The 25,288-nt window shown below is 36.1% G+C and overlaps 1 protein-coding gene across 13 annotated transcripts in view; it reads left to right on the forward strand.

Moving 5' to 3' along the window:
• Positions 1-25,288, forward strand: part of ZC3H13 (zinc finger CCCH-type containing 13) — a 98,716-nt gene that overhangs the window by 52,376 nt on the left and 21,052 nt on the right. For 5 of the 13 annotated variants that reach the window (XM_070578840.1, XM_070578842.1, XM_070578846.1 and 2 more), the window contains 5 exons: positions 8,982-9,292; positions 11,915-12,379; positions 18,376-18,567; positions 22,936-23,019; positions 23,369-23,930. In XM_070578840.1, the coding sequence (XP_070434941.1) occupies positions 8,982-9,292; positions 11,915-12,379; positions 18,376-18,567; positions 22,936-23,019; positions 23,369-23,930 (1,614 nt within the window). The remainder of the gene's footprint in view (positions 1-8,981; positions 9,293-11,914; positions 12,380-18,375; positions 18,568-22,935; positions 23,020-23,368; positions 23,931-25,288) is intronic. The other 8 variants (XM_008516939.2, XM_008516941.2, XM_008516942.2 and 5 more) reach the window with 2 other exon arrangements.

Here is a 25,288-nt window from a genome sequence, read left to right on the forward strand (position 1 = left end):
TTAAGTACATAAGGCAAGAGTACCCAAACTTGGATGCCTGATTTCAATCCCCAGATATTCTGATTTATTTAACATAGGGAGCAACATTGGTGTCTAGATTTTTAAAAGTTCAGTGGCTAATTCTAGTGTTCAGCAAAGTTTGGGAACCATAAATTGAGATTCATTCTCTCATTTAAAGAAGCTTAGAGGGAGGCAGTCCAACACAGATCACAGTGTTACATGAAGTCATTGAGGATCCAGGTACTGTCTTTCTTCCTTGTGCATGCTGTTTTTTTCAGGGTTATCTCATGGTTGAATATAACTCCTGATGCTTTAGCCTTTACATCCATATTCCAGAGACCAGAAAAAATTAAGGGAAGAAAACCTAATCTTCCTGGAAGTCTCACACACTATTTCCCCTTACATCTTATCGGTCAGAATTTAGTCACATGGCTACATCTAGCTATTAGGGAGTCTTGGAAATCTAATTCTTTAGCTGGGCATATAGCCGATCCAAATAAAATTGGGGTTACTAAAGGAGGAGAGAATGGGTGTTGGGACAGGTCATTGCAGTCTCTGCTACACCTGTGAGATGCCATTTCTGTTCATGTTATTAAGTGACAAGATTATTAGAGTAAAAGCAGGATTATCTGGCACTTTATCTGGAAAGCTCTGTGAACTGGTATTTGTACTATCATTCAGGATAAATTATCCTAGTAAGCAGTTAATGTTGCTTTATAATTATAAGTTCAATAAAACCTAGTCTTTTCCCAAAAAAAGATTTTGGCACTAAGCCTAGGCCTTTCTTTGTCTTGAGAAGAGATCATCTTATCTAATTTATTTAGATGAATCAACCCCCCTCCCCCACCCCGTGACTTAGAAGAAGCAGAATGATTGTGTCAGCTGTTACTAGGATTTGGCAACATTGTGTTTTATTGGAGCAATAAGAGAATGGTTAACTGGAGCATCTACAATTCTTGAACATATTTTCCTAAAATATACTCTGAATTTTATTCAATCCAGTAGGTATTTTTCTGAAAAATGACATGTAAATCAGATATAAATTCTAAGTGTACTTAGTGATTTACATGATGAAGTCTTTATTCTTCTCTAATGGTTCTTGTTTTGTTATTTTGACCCAGAAATCTCTGAAAGGAGATTCTTAACATATATCCCTAGATAGTTCACCATTGAAATGGTAACACATTCTTTGTATTATGAGGAACTGAGTAATACACAGGTTGATTCTTCATTTTCTGGTTTTTTCTCCCTGGCTGTCTCCACCAGGAGCAACAAAGTATGCCTAGGATGTACCTGTTACTGATTATATAGAAAAATCTGAACTTGGTTTCTTTCTTTTGTGTAAGGAAATGAAGCAACAGGGTTAGGAGTACTGAGGGACTGCGTGGGTCCCAGACTTGCACTGGAGCTCTAAAGCCATATTTGACAAGGTTGAAAAAGGGCATTTTGATTTTGGAGGAGTTAATTTAATTTTTAGGGTTTAAGGTGGATCTATTATTTTAATTTTTCTCCATTACTATGAATAAAGGATTTATTAATTCTAAAAGCAAACAGTATATTAAGAATCTTTGTCACTGCTTTCAGATTGGTCGGGTATGTAATTTAAAAGCTAGTATCTAAATTCCTTTTGGAGAAAATTGTCCTTTAAAATTAATTTAGATGTCATACTGGGCTTATTAAGAGTATTGGGATTATTAGGATTTGTTGTGCTTAAGTGAAAGTAAGCTAATTCATTTGTTCATCCAACAGTTATTGAATACCTAGTGGTAGGAACTGTTTTAAAAGCTGGTGGTGCAGCAGTGAACAAAAATGTTGTCAGAGGCTTTGTTACTACAGGTGGAAGTAATATATATCACATGTATGTATAATAATATCTTTCTGAAAATGGATTATTTTTCTTCCTTCCAAGTAAGAAAGACTTACTGGGCCAATTGGATATAGAGGATTGCTTACATTTCTTAGAGGATGGCTCCCTAGTGAGTTACTAGAAGAGTGTGCATACGTGTGGGACAGATGATGCAACAAAGCCACATGGTCCTCTGACTTTAAGTCCTTCTCCCTGTCTTCTGTCTCAGTTCTACAGCCTTCTAGATCAGGGTCTCCCAACTTGAGATCCATTGGTGGATTTCATGTGGCTGCAAATTTCTTGATGTGTGGGTAAAATTTTGCCTGTGTGTGTTTTGGTGAGGGGAGAGTGACCATAGCCTCCCAGAAAAATCCATAATTTCCCCTCTCTTCAAAAAATGTGAAGAATTATTAATCATTCTTTAGACCTCTTCCACTGATCTGGCATTGAGGATTTGAGTACTTGCCTTCTAAACCTTCATCGGTGACATCAACTTTGTTAAGAATATACCCTATTCCCAAAATATGGTTAATTTGAATAATACTAACTTCTGTCATGTACTTGCTTTTGAAGTGAACAGTTTGGAGGCCACAGGTCTTAAAAGAGTTTTCTTACCAGTCGTCTTCCAATTTGACCAGTAGACTTTACTCAGCTATGATTTATTTATGCTACATTGTTCAAAACCTGAGTACCACTTGTTTATCCAAAAAATAAAAACTCTTATGAATTTATTACTCTGCTTTTAAAAAATGTAGCAGTTTCCCATAGTATTTCTTAAAATAAACTTTCCATATTCTGCTCTGTACAGAGAATACTAAAATCTTAGTTACCTGGAACTCAGCTTACCTAAATCATCTTTATTCTGTGATTTGTTTTAGAAGAGATATAACTCACAGGAAGATTAAGTTCAAATTAGATATTTAGTCAGAAGATCACTTGTGAAGGGATTATTTCATGAGCATCAATATTCCTAAGCTGTTACCTCTAGATAATCCTAAACTGGATATTCACGATGTTGTTTCAGTGGACCTGTAATACTTTCTTTATCAATGAAAATCTCTGTTGTATATACAGTCATGCTCTGTATAATCACGTTTTGGTGAACGATGGACCTGCATATATGGTGGTCCCATAAGATTAGTACCATATAGCCTGGGTGTGTACTAGGCTGTACCATCTAGGTTTGTGTAAATACACTCTGTAATGTTCACACAAGGACAAAACTGCCTAACAATGCATTTCTCAGAACATATCCCCGTTGTTAAGTGACGCGTGACCATACTTTAATTTTTCTGGATCAGGTACCTGAACCAATATGTTAGTGTAGTTTAAGAACAAGGGCTTGAGCAAACACAAACTTTTCGGATAGTAGTTAACCAGAGAAGTTAACTAACAAGTGCGTGTTACTCATTCTGCTGGACATTTGGTTAAATATTGTTTTACTGATGGGTAATATGTTTTAATCAAAATACTAGGTTGTAGAATTTTGAAGTTAAGTGAGAAGATGATAGTAAGAGAGCATAGCTAGTTTTTTTTTTAATTACTTCATTATGATTAACTGAATATGGAATTGTTTATTTCTTCGTAGGAGTACAGATGCCTGCATGAGTCTTACCCACATTTGAAAGACAGATTTGATCATTCGAAATTACCACCAAATTGACAATTTCCTTTCAGTGATTGCACACATTGAAATAATTCAGAATGTTTCAGACCTTTGACAAAGAATGCTATCTATTGGAATCATTCTTTGATTTATTCAGTATTTACCATTCATGTTCAAATACCATGGTTTATACTGGTGAATCTCATCCTGTGGCTGTGAACCATAGGACAAGAAAGAATTCATGTGTGCACCAAGCATTTTCTATAGATGAATTGATAATTTCTTGAATAAATGTGTACTGATGTTGCCCTGTCATATACAGAGGATGGAAAAATGTTACATGAACATTTTTATTAGGAAACATCTCATACACATAAAAATAGAACAGAATAATGGTCCTCTTATATCTTTGTTGTTTCGTCTATACCCCTGTCCACCTATCCCCTCCACTATTATTTTGAAGCAAGTTCAAGACATCATATCATTTCATCTGTATATATTTTAGCATATATCTCCAAAAGAGAAAGATACTTAAAAATATATAATCACTATACCAGTATCACACCTAAAAGAAAAGAGTAATGTAATTTTAAAATACAAATTTTAAAAGTGTCGATGAATTTGTAGTATCTTTTATAATATTTTCCCAATTAGTGGATATTAGCACAAATAATATCATGAAGGATATGCAGATCTTTTCATATTAAAATGGAACCTTGTATTCAGGTTGAGAATTACTTGTCTGGGGCATTTTCTTTTTTCTGCATTTAATTAAGTTCTATCTGTAGACCTAAAATGTGTTTTTACGTGAATGCTAATTTAGGCTAGGGATATAAAATTAAGTCACTTAAAGAAATGTGTAATATAGCTGAACATAATTATATAATATACTAAATTTATGGTAGACTTGTGTTAAAAATGAAATAGTTTTATAAATATCAAAATAATCACACTGGGAAGAAGAAAAACGTGTCTCACATTTAGTCCAGTTGATCAAGGCTTGGGCTCTCTTTTGTAGGTGTGATATTGGGGAAATTTATTGAGCTGAAGAGAGAATCTCCTGTTGTGCAGCCAAAATCTAAAATGGTATTTATGTCCCTAAAAATTCTACTTTTACCCTTTGTGCAACGTGCTTGGTGGAATGAGAGACTTGAGAGAAGGTTCTCAAGCAGTTTCAGAGAGGTTTTCAGTAGCAGGAGGCGACTCTTCTGGTAAACTAGTTACACCTGTCTTCTTTCTCTTCTTCAGTATCATGATCCATCCTGCCTCCTCTGTGGTTGCTGAGCCCTCAGCATGGAAAGCTCTTCCCTCACATTTTCAGCACTTGGCTCTTTATCACCTTCTCAGTAAAGGCCCTTTCCTTACCAAGCAACCTAAAGTAGTCCCCCTGGCATACTTTTTGGACCTAGCAGTTTCTATTTCATTGCCCTGTTTTATGAACTTTGTTGCGTTAATTAGCTGAAATTGCCTTGCTTTGTTGTTGGTGGTCTACTCCTAGGCTCTGTAATTAAGAGACTGGTTTTCACTCCTCTCTGTCTCAGTTACCTCAGAGTTGTTGACTTAAAGATGAAATGAGTTAATATATGTAAAGCACTTAGAACAATGTCATACATTTAGTAGCAGGGTATATATTACCTGCTATAGTTATTATTAGTATTATCATCATTCTTATGTTAGTGGCTGTGTCTTCTTTACTTGTACATCCTCAGCGCCAAAAATAATGCTTGGAGCATAGAAGATGCTCACTTAATATTTGTTCAATGAATTAAAGTGACATGATTTTAATAAGAATAAATTTCTTATGTAAAAGAATAGAACCTCAATATTTCTGTGTATGAAATGTGTGTCATCTTGTATTTTACCACTGATAATAGAATTGATTTTAATAGTGTCCATAGTCCATTTGTTTTGTTTTAAATTATACTTTTTGATAATGATTTTAAAGGTTGAATTATGAATGTTAGTTACATCATGTAAACATATTTTCATATTTGAGAAATAGAAACCAATTATTGAGAAAAATTGGTGTTACTAATTTTAAGAAAGTGTAGGGTATAAACATTAGCTTGTAGGTGAAATTACTTGCATCTTGAATGAGAGGAAATTTTCTTTTTAAATTTCTTAACATTTCACATTTTTCCTCAAATGAAATACACCCCGAATATTTTCATTCTATATTATGTCCTAATGATAGCAGCATTAAAAAGCTTTTGATTGGAATCAAGTCAGGCTAAAGATCAGCTTTCCCTATGTGCTGTAAATCACGGTGCTCTTGCTAACGGTATACAGATTTCTGTTGTAAGGTTTTGAGCATCTCTTCATGTAATAAACTTGCCTTTTTTATTTGAATTTCAAATGCCTTTTTTCCTCCTCAGATAGGAAACCAGCCAATTGTAAAGCATAAGATTAGTTAATCGGAAGTTACTCTTGTTCTAGGTGAAAATGTATTTTAATATATCTCTGTAGTAGTCTAGAAGCCAAAGTTCTAATAATTTTGGTCAGATTTCAAGACAGTTTTTTTTCTTAGAGTCACATCTTTTATATGAACATATATGGGTCCAGGTCCAGTTGGGCTCATGTCTGTAATTTGACCCATCATGTTTTGTTAACAGATCCTCTTTTCACTGTTCTTCAGTCATCAGACGTTTTTTTGAGAAAGAGTAGCCCTAAGCTAACATCTGCTGCCAATCCTCCTCTTTTGTTTTGTTTTTTTGTTTTATTTTTGCTGAGGAGGACTGGCCCTGAGCTAACATCCGTGCCCATCCTCCTCTACTTTATATGTGGGACGCCTACCACAGCATGGCTTGCCAAGCGGTGCCATGTCTGCACCCGGGATCCAAACCAGTGAACCCCGGGCCACGAAAGCGGAACCTGCAAACTTAACCGCTGTGCTACTGGGCTGGCCCCAGTCATCAGACTTTTAAAAAAGAATAGGAACAGAGGAAAATGTCAAGATGCTAAGTCAGCTTGGGCTGCTATTACAAAATATTATAGACTGGGTGGCTTAAACAACAGACATTTATGTCTCACTGGTCTAGAGGCTGAGAAGTCCAAGGGCAAGATGCTGGAAGATTTGGTTCCTGGTGAGGGCCCACTTCCCGGTTCATAGATGGCTGTCTTCTTACTGTGTCCTCACAAAAAGGGGAAAGAGTGAGAAAGAGCTCTGGTTTCTTCCTCTTATAAGGACACTAATCCTGTCATGGGAGCCCCACCCTCAGGATCTCAGCTAAACCTAATTACTCCCAAAAGGCCCACCTTCGAATACCAGCACGTTGAGGATAAGGATTTCAACATAGAAAATTGGGGGGAAGAAATATTCACTATATAACAGATCCTTAAATTAAATCAAGAATTTTTTAAAACTGTTTTTTTTTTTTTTCCTGAGGATGGGTAAGAAGGAAAATAAGGTTAAAATGTTGAAGCCATAACTTAACAACATGTTGGTGCTCTGACCTGAATATGATAGCTTGATTATCCTAAGCTTCAGCTGAAGGTTTTTCTTCCGTGCAGTAAACACCACATTTGAATAGAAACGTGATTGTACTATAATGTGCTTTTTAAAGATAGTATTATAAACTGTTTTACTTTTTAAGTTCTGTGAATTAGTCATCAAAGGGTATGGTAGACGTTCTTGAAACAATTTTGCATATACCCCAGAAGTAAACTCAAAACCAACCAAAATGTCAGTTCACTGGAGAGCCACATTCTTTATTTTGTCAATTTAGCTATTTCCCAATTGACTAGAACCTAATGAAATTGAAACTGGAAACCACCAAAGAAGAGTCGTTCTAGTTCTCAGAATTGCAGTGATTTTTCTGTTCAATTAAGATCACTTGAGTGGCCATTGATCATAAATGGTTTTCCAAATTTGGGTAAGACCCATTGAGCATTTCTACTCATATCTGTTGAGTAAACAAATTTCTATTTAGAGTCAATTAAGTTATAGTGGCTTGTGGCTTATTTTTTTATATGAGAAGGGAGTAGCAATTTTTGCTAAAAGCATGAAGGTTTAGTGGAACCACAGATAACTAGAATGTTTAGGTGAATGTGGTATTCTCTTTGGCTGACTTTTACGTTTTTAGTCAACTGTTATCCAAAAGGTGTTTTTGTTTATTTGCTTAAATACTTGTTCTGCAAAATTCTTTCCAATATATTGGATCACTTTCTTGACTCAGTAACATGTATTTTATAGATTTTAACCTTTTGTTGATAAAGGTCTACTAAGGCATTATTTATAAACATAGTTTAGGAAAGTGGTTTTCAACTAGGGGTGATTTTGCCTCCCTGGGGACATTTGGCAATGTCTGGAGTAATTTTTTATTGTCATGAATGGGGGTGGGAGGGAGATGGTACTAGCTTCTAGTGGATAGAAGCCAGCGATACTGCTAAACATCCTTCAATGTACAGGACAACTCCCCACCACAAAGAATTACTTGAATACAGAGTGTCACTAGTGCCAAGATTGAGAAACCCTGGTTTAGAATTAATAATAATTTTGCCATCGTTGCAGATGTTAAAACATATTTGTCATTGGGATTGAAGTTAATTCTGAAATACTTTGACTAGAACTTCAGAATTTTTTGGAACAGACATCTAGCCCTCAAAATGATTGCTTTGAGGAATATTCTGTTTATCTGGATTTCTTACGTCTGGAATGTTATTTTTTAAACAATTGGTCCTGTTTCTTTTTAGTTATTGCACAAATGTGTGTATTTCAGCTCTCCATCACACACACATTTTGCATATTCATTGTAGACAGGGCTCATGACATAGCAGATTGTAGGAGTGATTCACATGTGCTCTGTGAGGTTATAAGTTGTTTCTCTGGTAGCAGTGAAAGAAGATGATTTGAAAGGAGTAGAGGAAGCCTTAGTGAAACCAAGACTTATGAACTAAATCTCAAGTTGTGCTGCCCAAGAGTGAAGAGAGCAGGTTGTTTAAGATAAAGACAGTATGGACAGTATATCCTTTCCTTAACCCAGGCATTGTTTTCCCTTCCGAAATGTCAACCCAGGCAGTGCAGACTTAAGTTTGGCTCAGCTGGTGATAGCTTTTCCCTTTTCCCATAGCTTTGAATTACAGGCATTCTCACAGCTGCCTTCCATCTAGATCTTACTAGTGTGTTTTCTCTTTAGCTCTTTGTGGGTTCCCCGCTGCAAGTACCTGTTCACACTGTCAGAGATTATCTCTGGTAAGAGTGAGTTCTGTACTTTAAGTGAGGGTAAGATCATCTGTGCTTAGGGAGAATGTTACCTGGAAAAGGAAGTGTGCTTTGGAGCCAAAGCTTGGGAGAAAGGCAGTGCATATCTGATCTAGAACTGTTGCCTCAAGCTGATTTAAAAATCAATCACATCTTTAAAAATCAACTTATTTTACAGCACTGTGAATTAAAACTTGTTGTGAAATTATTATTCACACTTTTAGCTTTAACTTTTACGATCAGCTTTTTTGTTTTTAAAGTAGATTTTCCTTTGGCTAAAAATGAAGGCCCTTGAACATGGTTTTTTTTATTGTTGTTTTTCCTAATAGGTCCACCTCCCCAGCAGGACAGCATCATTCTCCTATATCTTCTAGACATCACTCATCTTCCTCACAGTCAGGATCATCTATTCAAAGACATTCTCCTTCTCCTCGTCGAAAAAGAACTCCTTCACCATCTTATCAGAGGACAATAACTCCACCTTTACGACGCTCTGCTTCTCCTTATGCTTCACATTCTCTGTCTTCTCCTCAGAGAAAGCAAAGTCCCCCAAGACATCGCTCTCCAATGCGAGAGAAAGGGAGGCATGATCATGAACGAACTTCACAGTCTCATGATCGGCGTCATGAAAGGAGGGAAGGTATGCGCTGTACTTTATCTTTATTTTTTTTAGAGTTCTTTTATTTAAGTAGATATTTTCTTTATTGAAAAGTTGGGCATTCAAATTTATTATTATAAAGAAAGCTTTGTTCTATTAAGTCTCTGTAACAAGAGTTCTTGAGGACAATAGGAGGTGCTTAATGACATGGGAATGTAAGCTACTAAATATATAGTGGGCATTTATATATATATATATATATATATATATATAAAGTTGGTGCTTTCTTTAAGTTAAGATGTTTTACTTGAGTACTCTTGAGTTCTAGAAATTTTTGGCTGTCTCATTCTCAAAGCATCCCTCTAATTACTTAGTTAATTCTTTAAAAACAACAAAGAGCTGAAGGAAAGAAAACCAACAAACCAGGGGGCAGAGTTTGAAAACATCAGAAGTGTTTCGATAAAGGAAGTGAGGGCTGGGGGAACATTCAGAAGGTCAGTGCAAACCAAGTGCCAGTTTTCCTGGTGTAACTCAAGAAAGAAGTAAGCAAAGCAGTTTTCCTTTCTAGTCCCCTGAGAATTAAGTTAACTTTGGATTTACTCCTCCCTGTTCAAGCTGAGATGCTATTAATACCTGGCAGTACAGTCTAATAGCTCTCATCTCTTTCTGTACTTGTCTAAGCTTCTCCTTGTTTATTTAACTTAACACATCTTTTTCCTAACTTCTCTTGAGTTAGTTTTTTAAGGTAATGAGTGTTCAGGAAATACTTGCTTCCTTGCAGCAACATTTCTGTTTAATATGCATTTTAGAAGCTTTTATGAGTGTAGTACAGCAGTCTCCTATGAAGCATGTTGAACTTAGTTGTCTTCCTATCAACAGTGCAAGCAGTAATTAATCAAGTTCTTTTATTCAAGAAAATGATGGATGTATAGGTAGGGACCGGAGAGAGCACCTGTTTTATATATTCCTTGTGTACATGATTTTGGAACCAGATCAGCACAACAGTATTTATGGAATGTTGGTAAGATGAGAAAATTCTCTTATACCTATCTATTAATTTTAATAAGATACTTGACAACTAGAGTTGACCAGAAATATGGTATACATTTAATCACTGCTTTATTGAATGAAAATTCTTTAATATTTCAAAACATAATTATTAAACATACTAATAAAGGGGAAATTTAGTATGCAGTTGAGTCTTACAGGAATAACTTTTTGTAGTAAGAGTGGCTTATATTATAGGAAGATTCCTTTTAATAATAAACCACGTGTGTTTAGGTTCTTTTAAGGAGTATGTTTCTTTAACCTTACATGCAAAAGATGTGGCAGATGTTTTTTCCTCTCTAGTTAGATGTCGTTTCCTGAAATAAGGATAATTTTAGTGGAAGGATGGGGAGGTAGGTAAAGAACAAAATATAACTTGGTGTTTTTGTAAAGACTGATGGGGGCATCATGAAAAAAGTCTTAAGTGAAAAAATTTCTAAGCATGGTTGGTATTGGAGGAGGTCTAGAGGTGATAGATTTGCACAAAAAGTGATGAAGACATCAAATCCTTGCCTAATGCTTCCATTCTTGAATGGCATTTGTGGATATAGCCATATGGACAAAGTAAATTGGCAGGGGAGATAAATTACAGATGAGAATCTAGGGGGTTTTGTGGATATTAGGTATTTGGGTGCTTGAGAAAGTCCATGGACCTAGGGACTGGGGACAAAGAGAAAAGGAGGTAAATTTACAATGTCCTAGGCATAAAGCTGCTACAGTTGCTGAAGTAGCCTCAGATCTTGGGGCAGTTACAGGGTGTAAGCGCAATTTATGAAGGAATTTGATAAAAAAGGCAGGGTTTGTTCTTTGAGGTTCTGTTGTTACTTCTTTGACTTCATACCAGATTTATGCTGTAATTAATTTATATCTAATCTAGGCATATCTAAAAAATAGTTTCTGATCTTTGCAAATTCCCGTGAGGTATACGGTTGACTAAGCCATTTAAGCTCTGGGCCTCTATTTCTTCATTTACACAGTGGCAAAGTTACATTAAGTAATCAGTGGGGGTTCGTTCCAACTTTTTAAAAACTGAAATTATTTCTTTATTTTTCTATGAAATGTGAGAAAATGGTTTAAGTAGAGAAAGCTTTAGAGACGGGAATGTGAGTCCATTAAACAGCTTAAGAAAAGAAAGGGAGAATAACACTATTTCTTTTCTGGCCAGCTTACTAAGTGTAGACCACTCTCAAGTACTTTTAAGTACATTTGAGGTGGTCACATGTGGTCTCATCTAGCCTAATAGTTGGTAGATGATTAAAGTCACTGTGTGCCTCTGGATCTAAGAGTGGTTTCTAAAAAATACGCCATCAAAGATATGAGGTCAACTTACTTGTTTCAGTTGTTTAAGATCTGTAAGTATGTGGTGGGGGGAGATTATGTTCAAAGTTTATCCAATCAAGAACATAATTATCCAATTGTTAATAAAATTACCTGTGAAATTTCAGCTTACAGATGGTTTTAATTTTATTTTTCGCCCCTGTTTTCTCCTTTTATTTTCTGCAAAGAACATGAATTACCATTGTAATAAAATTTGAAAAGCTTTGTATTATGTATATTGTCTAGTTTCCCAAAATTTTGTAAAAGGAATTATGGTTGATTTCCAAAATTGCATTACAGAGACTAGAGGCAAAAGGGATAGAGAAAAGGACACAAGAGAAGAACGAGAGTATGAACAGGATCAGAGCTCTTCTAGAGACCACAGAGATGACAGAGAACCTCGAGACGGTCGGGATCGGAGAGATGCCAGAGATACTAGAGACCGAAGGGAACTGAGAGACTCCAGAGACATTCGGGACTCCAGGGAGATGAGGGATTATAGCAGAGATAACAAAGAGAGCCGTGATCCCAGAGATTCTCGGTCTGCTCGTGATGCCCACGACTACAGGGACCGTGAAAGTCGAGACACTCATCGAAAGGAGGATACATATCAGGAAGAATCCCGAAGTTATGGCAGAAACCATTTAAGAGAAGAAAGCTCTCGTGCTGAAATAAGGAGTGATTCCAGAAATGAGTCTCGAAGTGAAATTAGGAATGACCGGATGGGCAGAAGTAGGGGGAGAGGTCCAGAGTTACCTGAAAAGGGTAAGGTTTTTGTATTGTCAGTGAACTGCATCTTGTATATTTGTATAGAAATAATTAAATTACCTAAGATTTCTTTTCTAAATGTATTATTTCTTACATTCGTTATCATCATTTTGTCAAAGTAATTTTCAGTTAATAGAATTTTTAATCTTCCCTAAAAATTCCGAATATTACTAATGCTAAAGTAGCAAAAGATAAATAGGGCCTGACCTAGAGCCCCGGTTGAATTATTTCCAGTCATGCCTACCATCTTGATTAATGTGGAACACTAAGAAAATTGCTATCAGGCAAAAAAGTAGAGTCAAAAGGAAGTAATTTCTAATAAACAGGTATATAAATGATAAAATAATCATTACAGTGGGGTTAAAATGGTCGACTTTCAAAATTGGTGGTGTCAGAAATGACTGATTTGTTTATTCTTCAGTATTTGTGCTTACTTCAAACCACCTCAGATCGTAACGTATCATCTTGAGCCATTTTTCTTATCTTCCCCTAAAACGCATTTGCCATCACGCAATAACTACCTAGCTAAATGTATTTGTCCTCAAACTGCTTGGACTGAATTAAGCTTTGACCTCTCTCTTCCTCCACTCCCTTCTCTCCCCTCCTCTAAAACACTGCTGCAGAATTCTGATCACACTTACTCTTTTCTGCTGTTCTCTTGGTCTATCCTGGTCGATGTTACAGCTTCATGTTAAGCTGAAGGCCCTCACCTACTCCTTCATAGTTGTCTTGACTTTTCTTGGCTCTTTGCTTTTCAAATACATCTTACAAATGAGTTGTTTTTTAAAATTTCATGAAAAACTGTTGGATTTTTATTTCAAATGCATTAAATTTATCAGTTTATAACTTCTGCTATTAATGTCTCGTACATATTATTCCTGAGCCCTCTCTGTTTTTGTTGTCATTGTAAATGGTACTTAAAAAAATTCTCTCTTTTTTTAGTAATGCATTTGCATGGTTCAAAATTTCAAAGGTACAAAAGGGTATATAGTGAAAAGCCTGCCTTCTACCCCTGACCTGGTTCTCTCTTTTGCCAATTTTGTATGTATCTTTCCCCAAAATACTCTACACAAGCCCATATGTATGTCTCTTATTTTCCCCTCTGGTTCTACCAATATAATTTTTAAAAAAGCAACTATATACTGCACTATAACCTGCTATTTTCATTTAGAAAATATCTTGGAGATCATTCTGTATCAGGCAACTTTATAAACAGCTACCTCCTCCTTTTGTTGCATAATGTCTATTATAGGATATACCATAAAGTTAGTAAGTCCTACATTAGTGGACATTGAGGTGTTCCAGTCTTTTTTGTTTTCCAACAGTGCTTCAGTGATTAACTCTGTACAGGTGTCACTAAATCTTGTCTTTTAAAACATTTCATTTTCTTTTTTTTTTTAAAGATTGGCACCTGAGCTAACAACTGTTGCCAATCTTTTTTTTTTTTTCCCTGCTTTATCTCCCCAAACCCCCTGCACATAGTTGTGTATCTTAGTTGCAGGTCCTTCTAGTTGTGGCATGTGGGGCGCCGCCTCAACATGGCCTGACGAGCGGTGCCATGTCCGTGCCCAGGATCCGAACCAGTGAAACCCTAGGCTGCCACAGCAGAATGCGCGAAGTTAACCACTCGGCCACGGGGCCAGCCCCCAAAACATTTCATTTTCTAATGTTTATTGCTGGTATATGGAAATAGAAATTGATATTCGTATTGTAATCTTACCTTGTGATGTTGCTGTGTTTTCTTAGTAGGTCTAGTTAGATTCTCTTAAACATTTATATCAGGGAACAGACAGATTTAGCTCTTCCCTTCTGATTATTATTTATTTACTGTTGACCACCTGATGAGCAGCTCTATCAGTAGTTTGAATATAAGTGGTATAATGGTCTTCTTTGCTTTGTTTCAGATTTTAAAGAATTATTGCTGGCCTTTCACCATTAAGCATGGTGGTTGTAGATTTTTAGCAAGTGCTTTTTATTGTGTTAAGAGCGTCTCCTAATTTTCCCAATTTAGCTAACAGCTTTTGTCAGAACTGTTTTTTCTGTATCTTGAGAAGATCTTTTTACCTTGTTACTTATGTTAATAGATTTTTTTAAAGTTTAGAACTATCCTTGCATTTCTAAGGTAAATGCAGTTTTTTTCGAGTTCTAGAATAGGTTTGTTAAAATTTAATTTTGAATTAAGTTTCTCTGTTTTTAGTTGAGATTGGCATATATAATCAGTGGCACGATGGTACATATTCAACAACTAACTCTTCAGGAGAAAAGTCTTGACTTACAGATTTTGCTGATATCCATGGTATAAATACTCCCATCATAGCAGATATCGAGCTACTAACATGGTGTCACTTAATGTGCAGTTGGGAAGAGATGTGCACAGTTGGTTCTTTCGAGGCAGTGTGAATCATTTCTAGCATTCCATTGCATGGTTTTCATTTTTGTGTTGTCCTTGTTTGGTTTAGGGATCAGAGTTATATTAGCCATATAAAGTGTGTTGGGAAGTTTTGCTTCTTTTTTTCCTCTTCTCTGGGACAATTTATATATGAGTGGTTATCAGTTCTCTGACAGTTTGATGACATTTGTTTGTTAAGCGTCATTTCTCATTTTTCTGAAGTTAGAGCTTTTACTACCAATTGAGTTGGAGTTATAGGTTTAGATTACAGTCATGCATCAGTAAACAACAAGGATATGTTGTAAAAAATGTTGGGTGATTTTGTCGTTGTGCAAACATCATAGAGTGTACTTACACAAACCTGGATGGTTTAGTCTCCTAAACACCTAGGCTAATGGTACTAATCTTATGGGACCAGTGTCGTATATGTGGTCTGTCGTTGACCAAAATGTCATTACGTGGCCCATGGCTGTATTGTAATAGTTATAGATTTCTGTTTTTCTCTTGAAGCAGTTGTAGTAAGTTATATTTTTTCAGGAAATTTGTTTTCAAATTTTTGATATAAAGATGTTCCTAAATGTATTTTTAAATATCTGTTATACCTGTAATTATACTTCCTTGTTTTTTTCCTTGCTCAGTCTTGCCAGAGGTTTATCCATTTTGAGACTTCAAAGAAATAACCTTTGGTTTTCTTTATATTCTTTTATATCTCTTTTGTTCTATTTCATTAATATGTACTCTTAAGTTTCACTCTGTTGTGAAAATTTGTTAATAACCATTCTAAACACTTTCTAAATTTTGATAGTTCTTTTTTGATTCATGAGTTATATAGAAATAGGATTTTAAATTTCCAATCATGGTTTTTAAAATAACTCCCCTCCCCATGTTTTAATTGTTATCAGAGAAGGCTCTGTTTGAAGTCAGTTCTTTGGCACTTGCATTTGTTAAGACTTACTTTGTGGCTCAGCAATCGGTTTTTATAAGTGTTCTGCATGTGCTTTTAATGGTTTGCTTCAAGGTGTCTCTAAGCTCAAGTTTGTTAACCACATTTTCAAATCTACATTTAATTCTTTTAGACTGCTTTTTCTATCATTACAGAGATGTGAGTTAAATCTTCCTCTATCATTGTGGCTTTGTCCATCTGTTGTAATTTGATCACTTTTTGCCTTGAATATTTTGAGGCTTTGCTGTTAGGTACACATAAGGCAAATTATTCCTTTTATCATAAGAGAATGAGTCTTTTTGTCCATAATAGTGCTTTTTGTCTTGAAGATTATTTTGTCACAGATTTCTTTTGGGTGGTATTTGTTTGAAAATATCTTTTTCCATCCTTTCGAACTTTCTGTATCTTTTTGTTTTAAATGTGACCTTAAATAGCTTGTACTTAGACATATGTTAGAAATATGTTGAATCCTCCCATTATATCTGCCTTTATTCTTAACTTTTCTTTCAAATTTTTCATCTCTTTATTTCTTTCACTTTCTGGGTCGTATCCTCAGATGTATCTTTTTTTACTAATTTTCTTTTAGCAGAATCTAATCTGACATTTAATCTTTTCATTCCTAGATGTAGCCCTTTTGTTGCCTTTTAAAAATGTTTTAAGGGGCTGGCCCCGTGGCCGAGTGGTTAAGTTTGCGCGCTCTGCTTCGGTGGCCCAGGGTTTCGCCAGTTCGAGTCCTGGGTGCAGACATGACACTGCTCATCAAGCCATGCTGAGGTGGCATCCCACATGCCACAACTAGAAGGACCCACAGCTAAAAATTCACAATTATGTACTGGAGGGCTTTGAGGAGAAAAATAAAAATCGTTTAAAAAAATGTTTTAAATTTCTTCTTTCTGCTCTTTAATTATTAACATATTCTTTATAGATATTTTGATTATTATAATACCCTGTTATAGTATTAAGAATTATGCTATAATTCTCTCAAGGCTCAAAGCCTGTTATGTGTAAAGTGTGTGTGTAGCTCTGTGCAGTTTTTTTCAATCACTTTATTGAGGTATTATTGACATACAAAAAGGTGCACACATAATATATACAAGTTCATGAGCCTGGACGTAAGTGTACACTCAATGAAACCATCACCATAACCTGTGCCATAAACGTATCTATTACCTGCAAGAGTTTCCTCTCACTCTCTCTATTATTTTTGTGTGTTTGATGAGAACATTTAACGTAAGATCTACCCTCATACCAAATTTTTGAAGTTGCCAATATAATAATACTAACTATGGGCACTATGTTGTACAGTAGATCTCTAGGATTTATGCATCCTGTACAGCTGCAACTTTATAGCCTTTGACTGATACCGCCCTATTTCCCTCTCCCTCCAGCCCTGGCAACCACCATTCTGCTCTCTGCTTCTATGAGTTTGACTATTTTGGATTCTACATATAAGTGGTATCATGTAGTATTTGTCCTTCTGTGTCTGACTTATCTTACTTAGCATAATGTCCTCCAGGTTCATCCATGTTGTCTCAAATGGCAGAATTTCTTTTTTAAGGTTGAATAATATTCCATTATATGTATGTACCACATTTTCTTTATCCGTTCATCTGTCAATGGAAATTTAGGTTGCTTCCATGCCTTGGCTATTGTGAGTTAATGCTGCAGTGAACATGGGAGTGAAAATAGCTTTTCCAGATCTGATTTCAATTCCTTTGGATATATACCCAGAAGTGGGATTGCTAGATCATATGGTAGTTCTATTTTTAGTTTTTTGAGCAACCTCCATACTGTTTTCCATAGTAGCTGTGTTGCCTTGCATTACCATCGCCACAATCAAGAGACTCAACTGTACCATCACAAGACTCCCTGTTACCCCTTTACAGCCAAACCCAAATACCCTCTCCTGTCCCTGACCCCTGGCAACCACTGATATAGCCTTCATCTTACAATTATTTCACAAATGCTACATAAATGGAATCATGCTGTATGTATCCTGTTGGGATTGGCTTTTTCATCCAGCATAATTTCCTTGAGGTTCATCTAAGTTGTTGCATTTATTAATAGTTTGTTCTTTGTTGTAGTAGTCCATGGTCTGATGTAGCATGGTTGTTTAACCATTCACCCATTGAAAGACATTTGGGTACTTCCCAGTTTTTGGCTACAAGTAAAACTACTGTGAACATCCATTTCCCACATATTTTAATGAAAATTTTCAGGCACCACTTAATGTCAACAAAGTACCTTGGTTCTGTATTGGAGTGTTTTCACTATAAACTATAATCAAAGCAATAATGTATATCCATATTTTTCATTATTTTCATGATATTTCTGTGACTTAGATATGAGTCAATTGTTTTTATTTTTTGTTTTGTTGTTTTTTGGGTTAGTTGAGATGTTCTTGCTTTATGAATCCGTTATATAACTTTCTTTATAGATAAGGCAAACTGAGACTTAGTTTACTCAAGTCAGTCATCAGACAACTTGGGTGTTCTGACCCAACATTTAGTATTCTTTCCAACAATGATTACCACGCTTTGGAATACCAAAAAAAAAGCCCACCTTTATCTGTATGTTTTTTGGGAGGAAAGATGGTGACTGATGAAACTTGTTGAATAAAGTATATGTGTTTAAACATTTGTGTGAATATCCTTTGTTTAGGAAGTCGAGGCACAAGAGGTTCTCAAATTGATAATCACAGTAGTAGTAGCAACTATCATGACAGCTGGGAAACTCGGAGTAGCTATCCTGAAAGAGACAGATATCCTGAAAGAGACAACAGAGATCAAGCAAGAGATTCTTCCTTTGAGAGAAGACATGGAGAGAGAGACCGTCGTGACAACAGAGAGAGAGGTTTGTCAAATGGGATATTATTAAATAGTGACCAGCATTCACTGGGAGAATTGTTTGTTTTGAAGAGTATCAATTTGCTTTTTAATATAAGCTATCTTTTAAGATTTTTGCTTGTTCACACATTTGAAACTATTATATTTTCTCTCATATAATCCTCCACGTTTACTTAGTTTAGGAGAGAGTGTCTGAATAGCTAGCTGCCCACACCTATTTGACACCAGAGTAGGTACTGAGGTGTGGTAGGTACTTGCATACTTGCAAGAACTGAGGTGTCACATCTGCTCTATGTCTCTCACCTTAACCAAATAGCTCACAACCCTTTAAAGACTGTGGATGCTTGGGTGCCATTCCAGGCATTTCTGATTCAGGAGATACTTAAACTTTCTCATCTGAGTATCCTGGGCACTCACTCACTAGTTGTGATAAACAGAGACTTATAAGGACTGACATGTTGATGATAGGGCTGGGGGTTGTTTAGAGAAACATTTTATTCCTATTCCTTCCTAAGAATATGTATTACTTGCTTTAACTAATTTTATATTCATGTATATCTTAAGCTAAAAATTTTCTGTTACTATATTAGATCATCTCTTAAGTCAGTTTTGAAGCAAAATTCCTAGAAGGCATTTAAGAAGGGTTATAAGGACTTTAACAAGCTTTTATTATCTGTACATATTAGGGCCTTTAAACGTATAAGATCTAAACACTTTACTAACCTTGGCTGGTTACTAAAGTGAGATTTGCCGTAATTCTGGGATTGGTATAGTATGAAACTTGATGGAGTAGGGAATTGAGTATTGATGCTTCACAGTGGGCTGAATCAAAAAGGTAATACTGTGTCTTGATATGGGTGGTAATGAGAGGAGGACAGAGTCTCTAACACACCATGTACTTTTGGGAGTATAGCTTGAGGTCAGAGTTGGTTGGGTTGAGTTTGTTAGGGTAAGCCTAATGCATTTAGGTTAAATGTTAAATGGAGATATATATGATATACTTAGTTACAGATGAGGCTGGAGTTTATATGGTCTGTGTTGATATCTGAAATTATTTCTTCCCTAACACTGATTTACCTCTCTTTACTCTCTTTAATCTAACACCATGTCCTGATAATGCTTTTTTTGTATCTGTTATTTTTTTTCTTGTTTTGTATCCTAGTTCAGGTTTTTCTCACCTCCTGCCTGAATTCAGTAGTAACATTTTGTTTCAATTTTATGTTTAGTTCAACCACACGTGTTAAGTTACCAAGAATTTTGATAAGTTGCTCTTTGTATATTCTGACTTAGTATCCTTTACAATTTTATTTTCTTTCCTTTTTGGTGAGGACGATTGGCCCTGAGCTAACATCTGTTGCCAATCTTCCTCTTTTTGCTTGAGGAAGATTGTCCCTCAGCTAACATATGTGCTGGTCTTTGTCTGTTTTGTATGTGAGACACCACCACAGCATGGCTTGATGAGTGGTGTTTAGGTCTGCACGCAGGATCCAAACCTGTGAACCTCAGACCTCCAAAGCGGAGTGTGCAAACTTAACCACTATGCCACCAGGCTAGCCCCTATCCTTTACAATATTAATTCAGAGAATATATATTAAAAAATTCTTTAAAATCCTTTTATCTTTGCAATATCCCTGTGAGTGTAGGTATGAGAAGAGAATTCATGTTTTATAATTTAGGAGATTGGGGCTAAGAGAAGGGTAGTGATTTTTCCAATATTACAGAGGAAGTAACTTCCAGAGCTAGAATTTAAACTCAAATCTTCTGACTGAAAAGCCTGTTCTTTTTTTGTTTTACTTTACTAGAACTATTTGAATAAATATTACTTGTATGATTGAAATAGAAAACTATTTTTGAGTTTAATGGTATATTCTCCAGATGTTTATTGAGTACCCATGCACTTTGCTAGTTTCTTGGAGTGCAGTAGTTCTTGTGTTTTTGTTGTGCTTGTAGAACTTAATAGGGGGAAAGATACTCCTCAAAAGAAAGAAATGATTATTGAGTGCCATCAGGGAAACAGACATGGGTCTTAGATAGAAATAAAGGATAAGAGAGGGACCTATTTTATCTAGATAGAGTGTTTACGAAAAATTTGAGGAGTTGACGTTTAGGCAGAGGTAAAGGGCAATAAAAGAAATTAGCCCTGCAAAGATTGAGGGTAAAAACGTTCTGTGCAGAGGGAAGAGTGTGTGTCAATTCCCTGAGATGGGAAATAGCTTAATATGTCCTAGAGTCTGAAAGAAATCCAGTGTGACTGGAGTATGGTGAGCAATAGCAAGATTGATAGAGGTTGACAGTAGAGGTGTACCCAGGCACCTTGGTAGGTGCTCAAGAATTTGAATCTTTCCTTTAGTTTTTCATAAGTGAATTGGGGTGCAAATTGACAATTGAAGTGTGGTGAATTCTTCTACTAAACAAAGTTCTGTGAGAAGACAAAAAAGAGCAAACTGAGTTCTAAGGAAATCCAAGAAAGTTTCCTAAAGAGGAGACATCTGAATTAGGGCCTGAAGGATAAGTAAAAGTTTGCTAGAAAGAATGATGGAAGAAACACTATAAGGGAGAGGGTGTAGCATGTGCAGACTACAGGGCTAAAAGAAACATATTCTTTGAAGCAGTAAAGAATTGTAAAGTTGGAATAGAGCTATGCTATAATTGGTAGGGAAGGTAAGAAGTGAGGAGAAAGGATTGTAAATGGCCTAATAAGTCAGGCTAAAAATTTTGGGTTTAATTTCCTTTTCACTGCCTACCAGATAACTGCTATTAAGCAGCTGGGAAAAAATAGAGTTTTCATCAGAAAAGTGTAAGAGAGTCTAGGGAAAGGCTGAAGACAAGGATACCAACCAGTTAGACTGTTAATGACGTAGACATCTAAGAAGAGCTGATCAGAGTCTGAGTCAATAATATTAACTGTAGGGATGGAGAGAGGAAGTGGAATAAAGAAGTATTTTGAAAGTGAAATTGATGGTACTTGAATATGGTGGAACTTGGATAACAGCTTTCCAGCTTTCGTGAATGGATATGTCGTTCATTAAGATAAGGAAATATATGAAGAGAAGCACATCTTTTCAAGAACACATTTTAGGGAAGATAGTTTAGACATACTAAAGTGGTATTCTTATAACCTTTCCATTTTCTTTGAAGTAAGGAGTATTGTCATTTTGGTTGGGAAAATAGAGTTTTTATCTGTCAAAACAGAGTATCTGACTAAAATAGTCTATTCCCTGATATTACTGTAATCAGAAATTTCAAGCATGTATTGCTATAAGATACAGTACTGAATTCGTTTCAGGTTGTTTTCTCATCATTGTGATGTTACTATGGCCCTCATACCAGGCATCCAGACAGTCTTAAGACATGAGTATATAGCATTCCGGGAATTAAAAGTGTAGTACAATAGAACATTTTAAATTTAAGTTGGTTTCAGCAAAAGTAAAGAAAGGTTTACGAGTACTGACTTCTAGTCCTGATGTCCTACTATATCTACCATCTCTGGGACTTTGTCAGGACAACTTCTGGACCATAATTTCTGTGTTTTTAAGAAGAGAAGGAGCTGGACAAGGTTTTGTTTTGTTTTGTTTTAGCTTTAAAATTCTATGAACTCTTTATCTATAACCTCTAAAAGAGTAAATATGGATAATTCTTGTCTTTTTCATCTGTGATAAGCAAGGAAATTCAAGTTACCTTTGAACCCTTCCCTACAAATATCCTAAAATTATTCTGTTTAAATAAGTTGATGTTAGATATTCCACTTGCAAACCTGTTGGCCGTTTTATAGTAGGACCTTTATAACTAACCAAAACATTATTATATAATATGAGAATAGAAACATCACAGTAGCCTAGATCCTAGCACAGTGAACTGCTTTCAAAAATGGCTATCTCTGGAAAAGTTCATGCCATTTTCTTAAATATTTTTTGATCCCAGACTACTTTCCTGCTCAGCTGGGCATTTGGGCAGCACGCATTCATTTTCTCTGTGTTTATGTGATTTGTGTATTGAAGAAAAGAAAATATGTATATATATATTATATTATATATGTATATATATATATAAAATATAATAAGATTATCAGTTAACATTTTAAGACAACAGCTCTTCATCTGAGTAATCAGTTATATGATTAAAACTTTTATTAATAGTTATTAATTATAAATATATATCACTAATATGAAACACTTTTTACATTTGATTATTTCAAGATTGCTAAGCATCAGTACCCTTAATCTAGTTTATGATAAACTGATATTGCAGCAACAAATACTGACAGATGTTTTGTTCTACTATATTTTCCTCACATAGTAGCTGCACTTTGATGTGTATATATTTCGGCCTGAAATTAGAGGTGTGACTTACGAGGGAAATTTTTTTTTTCCTTCAGCTCCTATGTTCTACACCTCCTGCTGCCCCTATCCTTTGCCACCAGTGTTCTCAGGTCCTGCTGGGGGGACAGAGAAGATCAGAGGTGAAGGGTAGAGATGGCAGAAAGTGGGGTTGGAGCAGGGGGCTGGAGGTAGGGTAGGGAGCATGCAGAGAGAGATCAAAGGTGGATCAGCGGGAGGTGGGAGGTGGGGTTGATGGGGAGCAGAAAACATGTTAGTTAGAGGGCAAATAAAAATTACGTGTAAGAAAAAAATATTTTTAAACATCTAGGGGTGATTATTTGGATGATTAAATTAAAAGTAAACATAGTACCTGATTTATATTTGTTGCCACTGTGACCCTATACACAGATAAAATTTAAGATTTTCCATACTGTCTTGCCAATAGGTTATGTCAAATTAATCACTGACAAAACTTGATTTTCATTGTAGATCAAAGACCAAGCTCACCAATTCGACATCAGGGAAGGAATGACGAGCTTGAGCGTGATGAAAGAAGAGAGGAACGAAGAGTAGACAGAGTGGATGATAGAAGAGATGAAAGGGCTAGAGAAAGAGATCGTGAACGAGAACGAGACAGAGAGCGGGAGAGAGAGAGGGAACGTGAGCGGGATCGGGAAAGAGAGAAAGAAAGAGAACTAGAAAGAGAGCGTGCTAGGGAACGGGAGAGAGAGAGAGAGAGAGAGAAAGAGAGAGACCGTGAAAGAGAGAGAGATCGTGACCATGATCGGGAGAGGGAAAGAGAGAGGGAACGCGATAGGGAAAAAGAACGGGAGCGAGAGAGAGAAGAAAGGGAGAGGGAGAGAGAGCGAGAACGGGAGAGGGAGAGAGAGCGAGAACGGGAACGAGAAAGAGCAAGAGAGAGGGATAAAGAACGAGAGCGTCAAAGGGATTGGGAAGACAAAGACAAAGGACGAGATGACCGCAGAGAAAAGCGAGAAGATATTCGAGAAGAGAGGAATCTTAGAGATGGGCATGATGAAAGAAAATCAAAGTAAGAATGATTATGCATCAGTCTTTTCAAGTTATATTTCAGTAAAGAATTCGAAAAGTTCCATTTAAGGCTTTTCATTGTGTCCCTGATATCCTCTTAATTCTTTTTCCTCTCTACGTTTTCCTGTATTTCAATTTTATTATGTATATTTGTTGTTTAAAATCTTTTGAATTGTCTAGAAAAAAGTAACAATTTTCCCATTCTACTATTTTTGTATCCAGGGGATATAATTAATCATTCTTGTTTACTGAGCCATTTTTGGTGGCACATTGGCTATTTGACTGCTATAGACTTGTTTTTAACAGGAATCCAACCTAAAAGTGATAGAATCAATGAGTTTATATCTCATCATATCCACTTTACAACTAGTTAATAGAGTTGATTGGTCTCAAGAGATACTGCCTATATTCTTCCTGATAATCCTTCACGGGTTTTCTGTACAGTCATGTGTCACTTAATTATGGGGATACGTTCTGAGAAATGCATTGTTAGGCAATTTCGTCATTGTTCAAACATCATAGAGCGTACTTACACAAACTTAGGTGGTGTAGCCTACTATACACCTAGGCTATATGGTATTAATTGTTTTTTGGGTTTTTTTTTTTTTTTTTGCTAAGGAAGAATCAGTTGCCAATCTTCCTCTTTTTGCTTGAGGAAGATTAGCCCTGAGCAAACATCTCTGCCAAAGTTCCTCTATTTTTGTGTGTAAGTCGCTGCTACAACATGACTGACGAGTGGTTAGGTCCATGCCCAGGATCCAAACCCACAAACCCAAGCTGCCAAAGCAGAGCGTGCCAAACTTAACCACTACACCATGGGGCTGGCCCCTATATGATACTAATTTTATAAGACCACTGTCATGTATGCAGTCTTTTGTTGACCAGAATGTCATTGTGCAGCATATGACTGGACTTAGAAGTCTGGAGTCACTACCCCCAAGCTAGGGAAGTATTCACAGTGTCTTAGAACTGAGGGAATTCCTGTAATCACTGCATGGCTAGAAGATGAGGGACAGGGAGGTGTCCTCTCTTGGCCTGGAAGTTAGAGTAGGTTATTGGGATCAAAAGATATTTTATCATCTCATATGTCTGAGGGCATGTTCTTTTTCTTTCTTTCTTCTCTTTTTTTAACCAAAAAGAATTTATTTGCTCAGGTATGCAGGAATCTAGGCTTAGCCTTCATTTGTTCTGATGTGACTGTATCCAAATTCTCAAAGCATCGGGAATCTCACCATCTCTCCACTCTTTCCTTCTCTTAGTTCCAGTCTCAAAAGTTTTCTCCAGATGATGACTAAGATGGCCCCAAGGTTGTGCCTATCAGCTGAGCAACCCCCTCTGTTTGGGTTCTCAGTTGAGGAG

This window comes from Equus przewalskii, chromosome 16 (assembly GCF_037783145.1).
Source record: "Equus przewalskii isolate Varuska chromosome 16, EquPr2, whole genome shotgun sequence".
Classification (NCBI taxonomy): domain Eukaryota; kingdom Metazoa; phylum Chordata; class Mammalia; order Perissodactyla; family Equidae; genus Equus; species Equus przewalskii.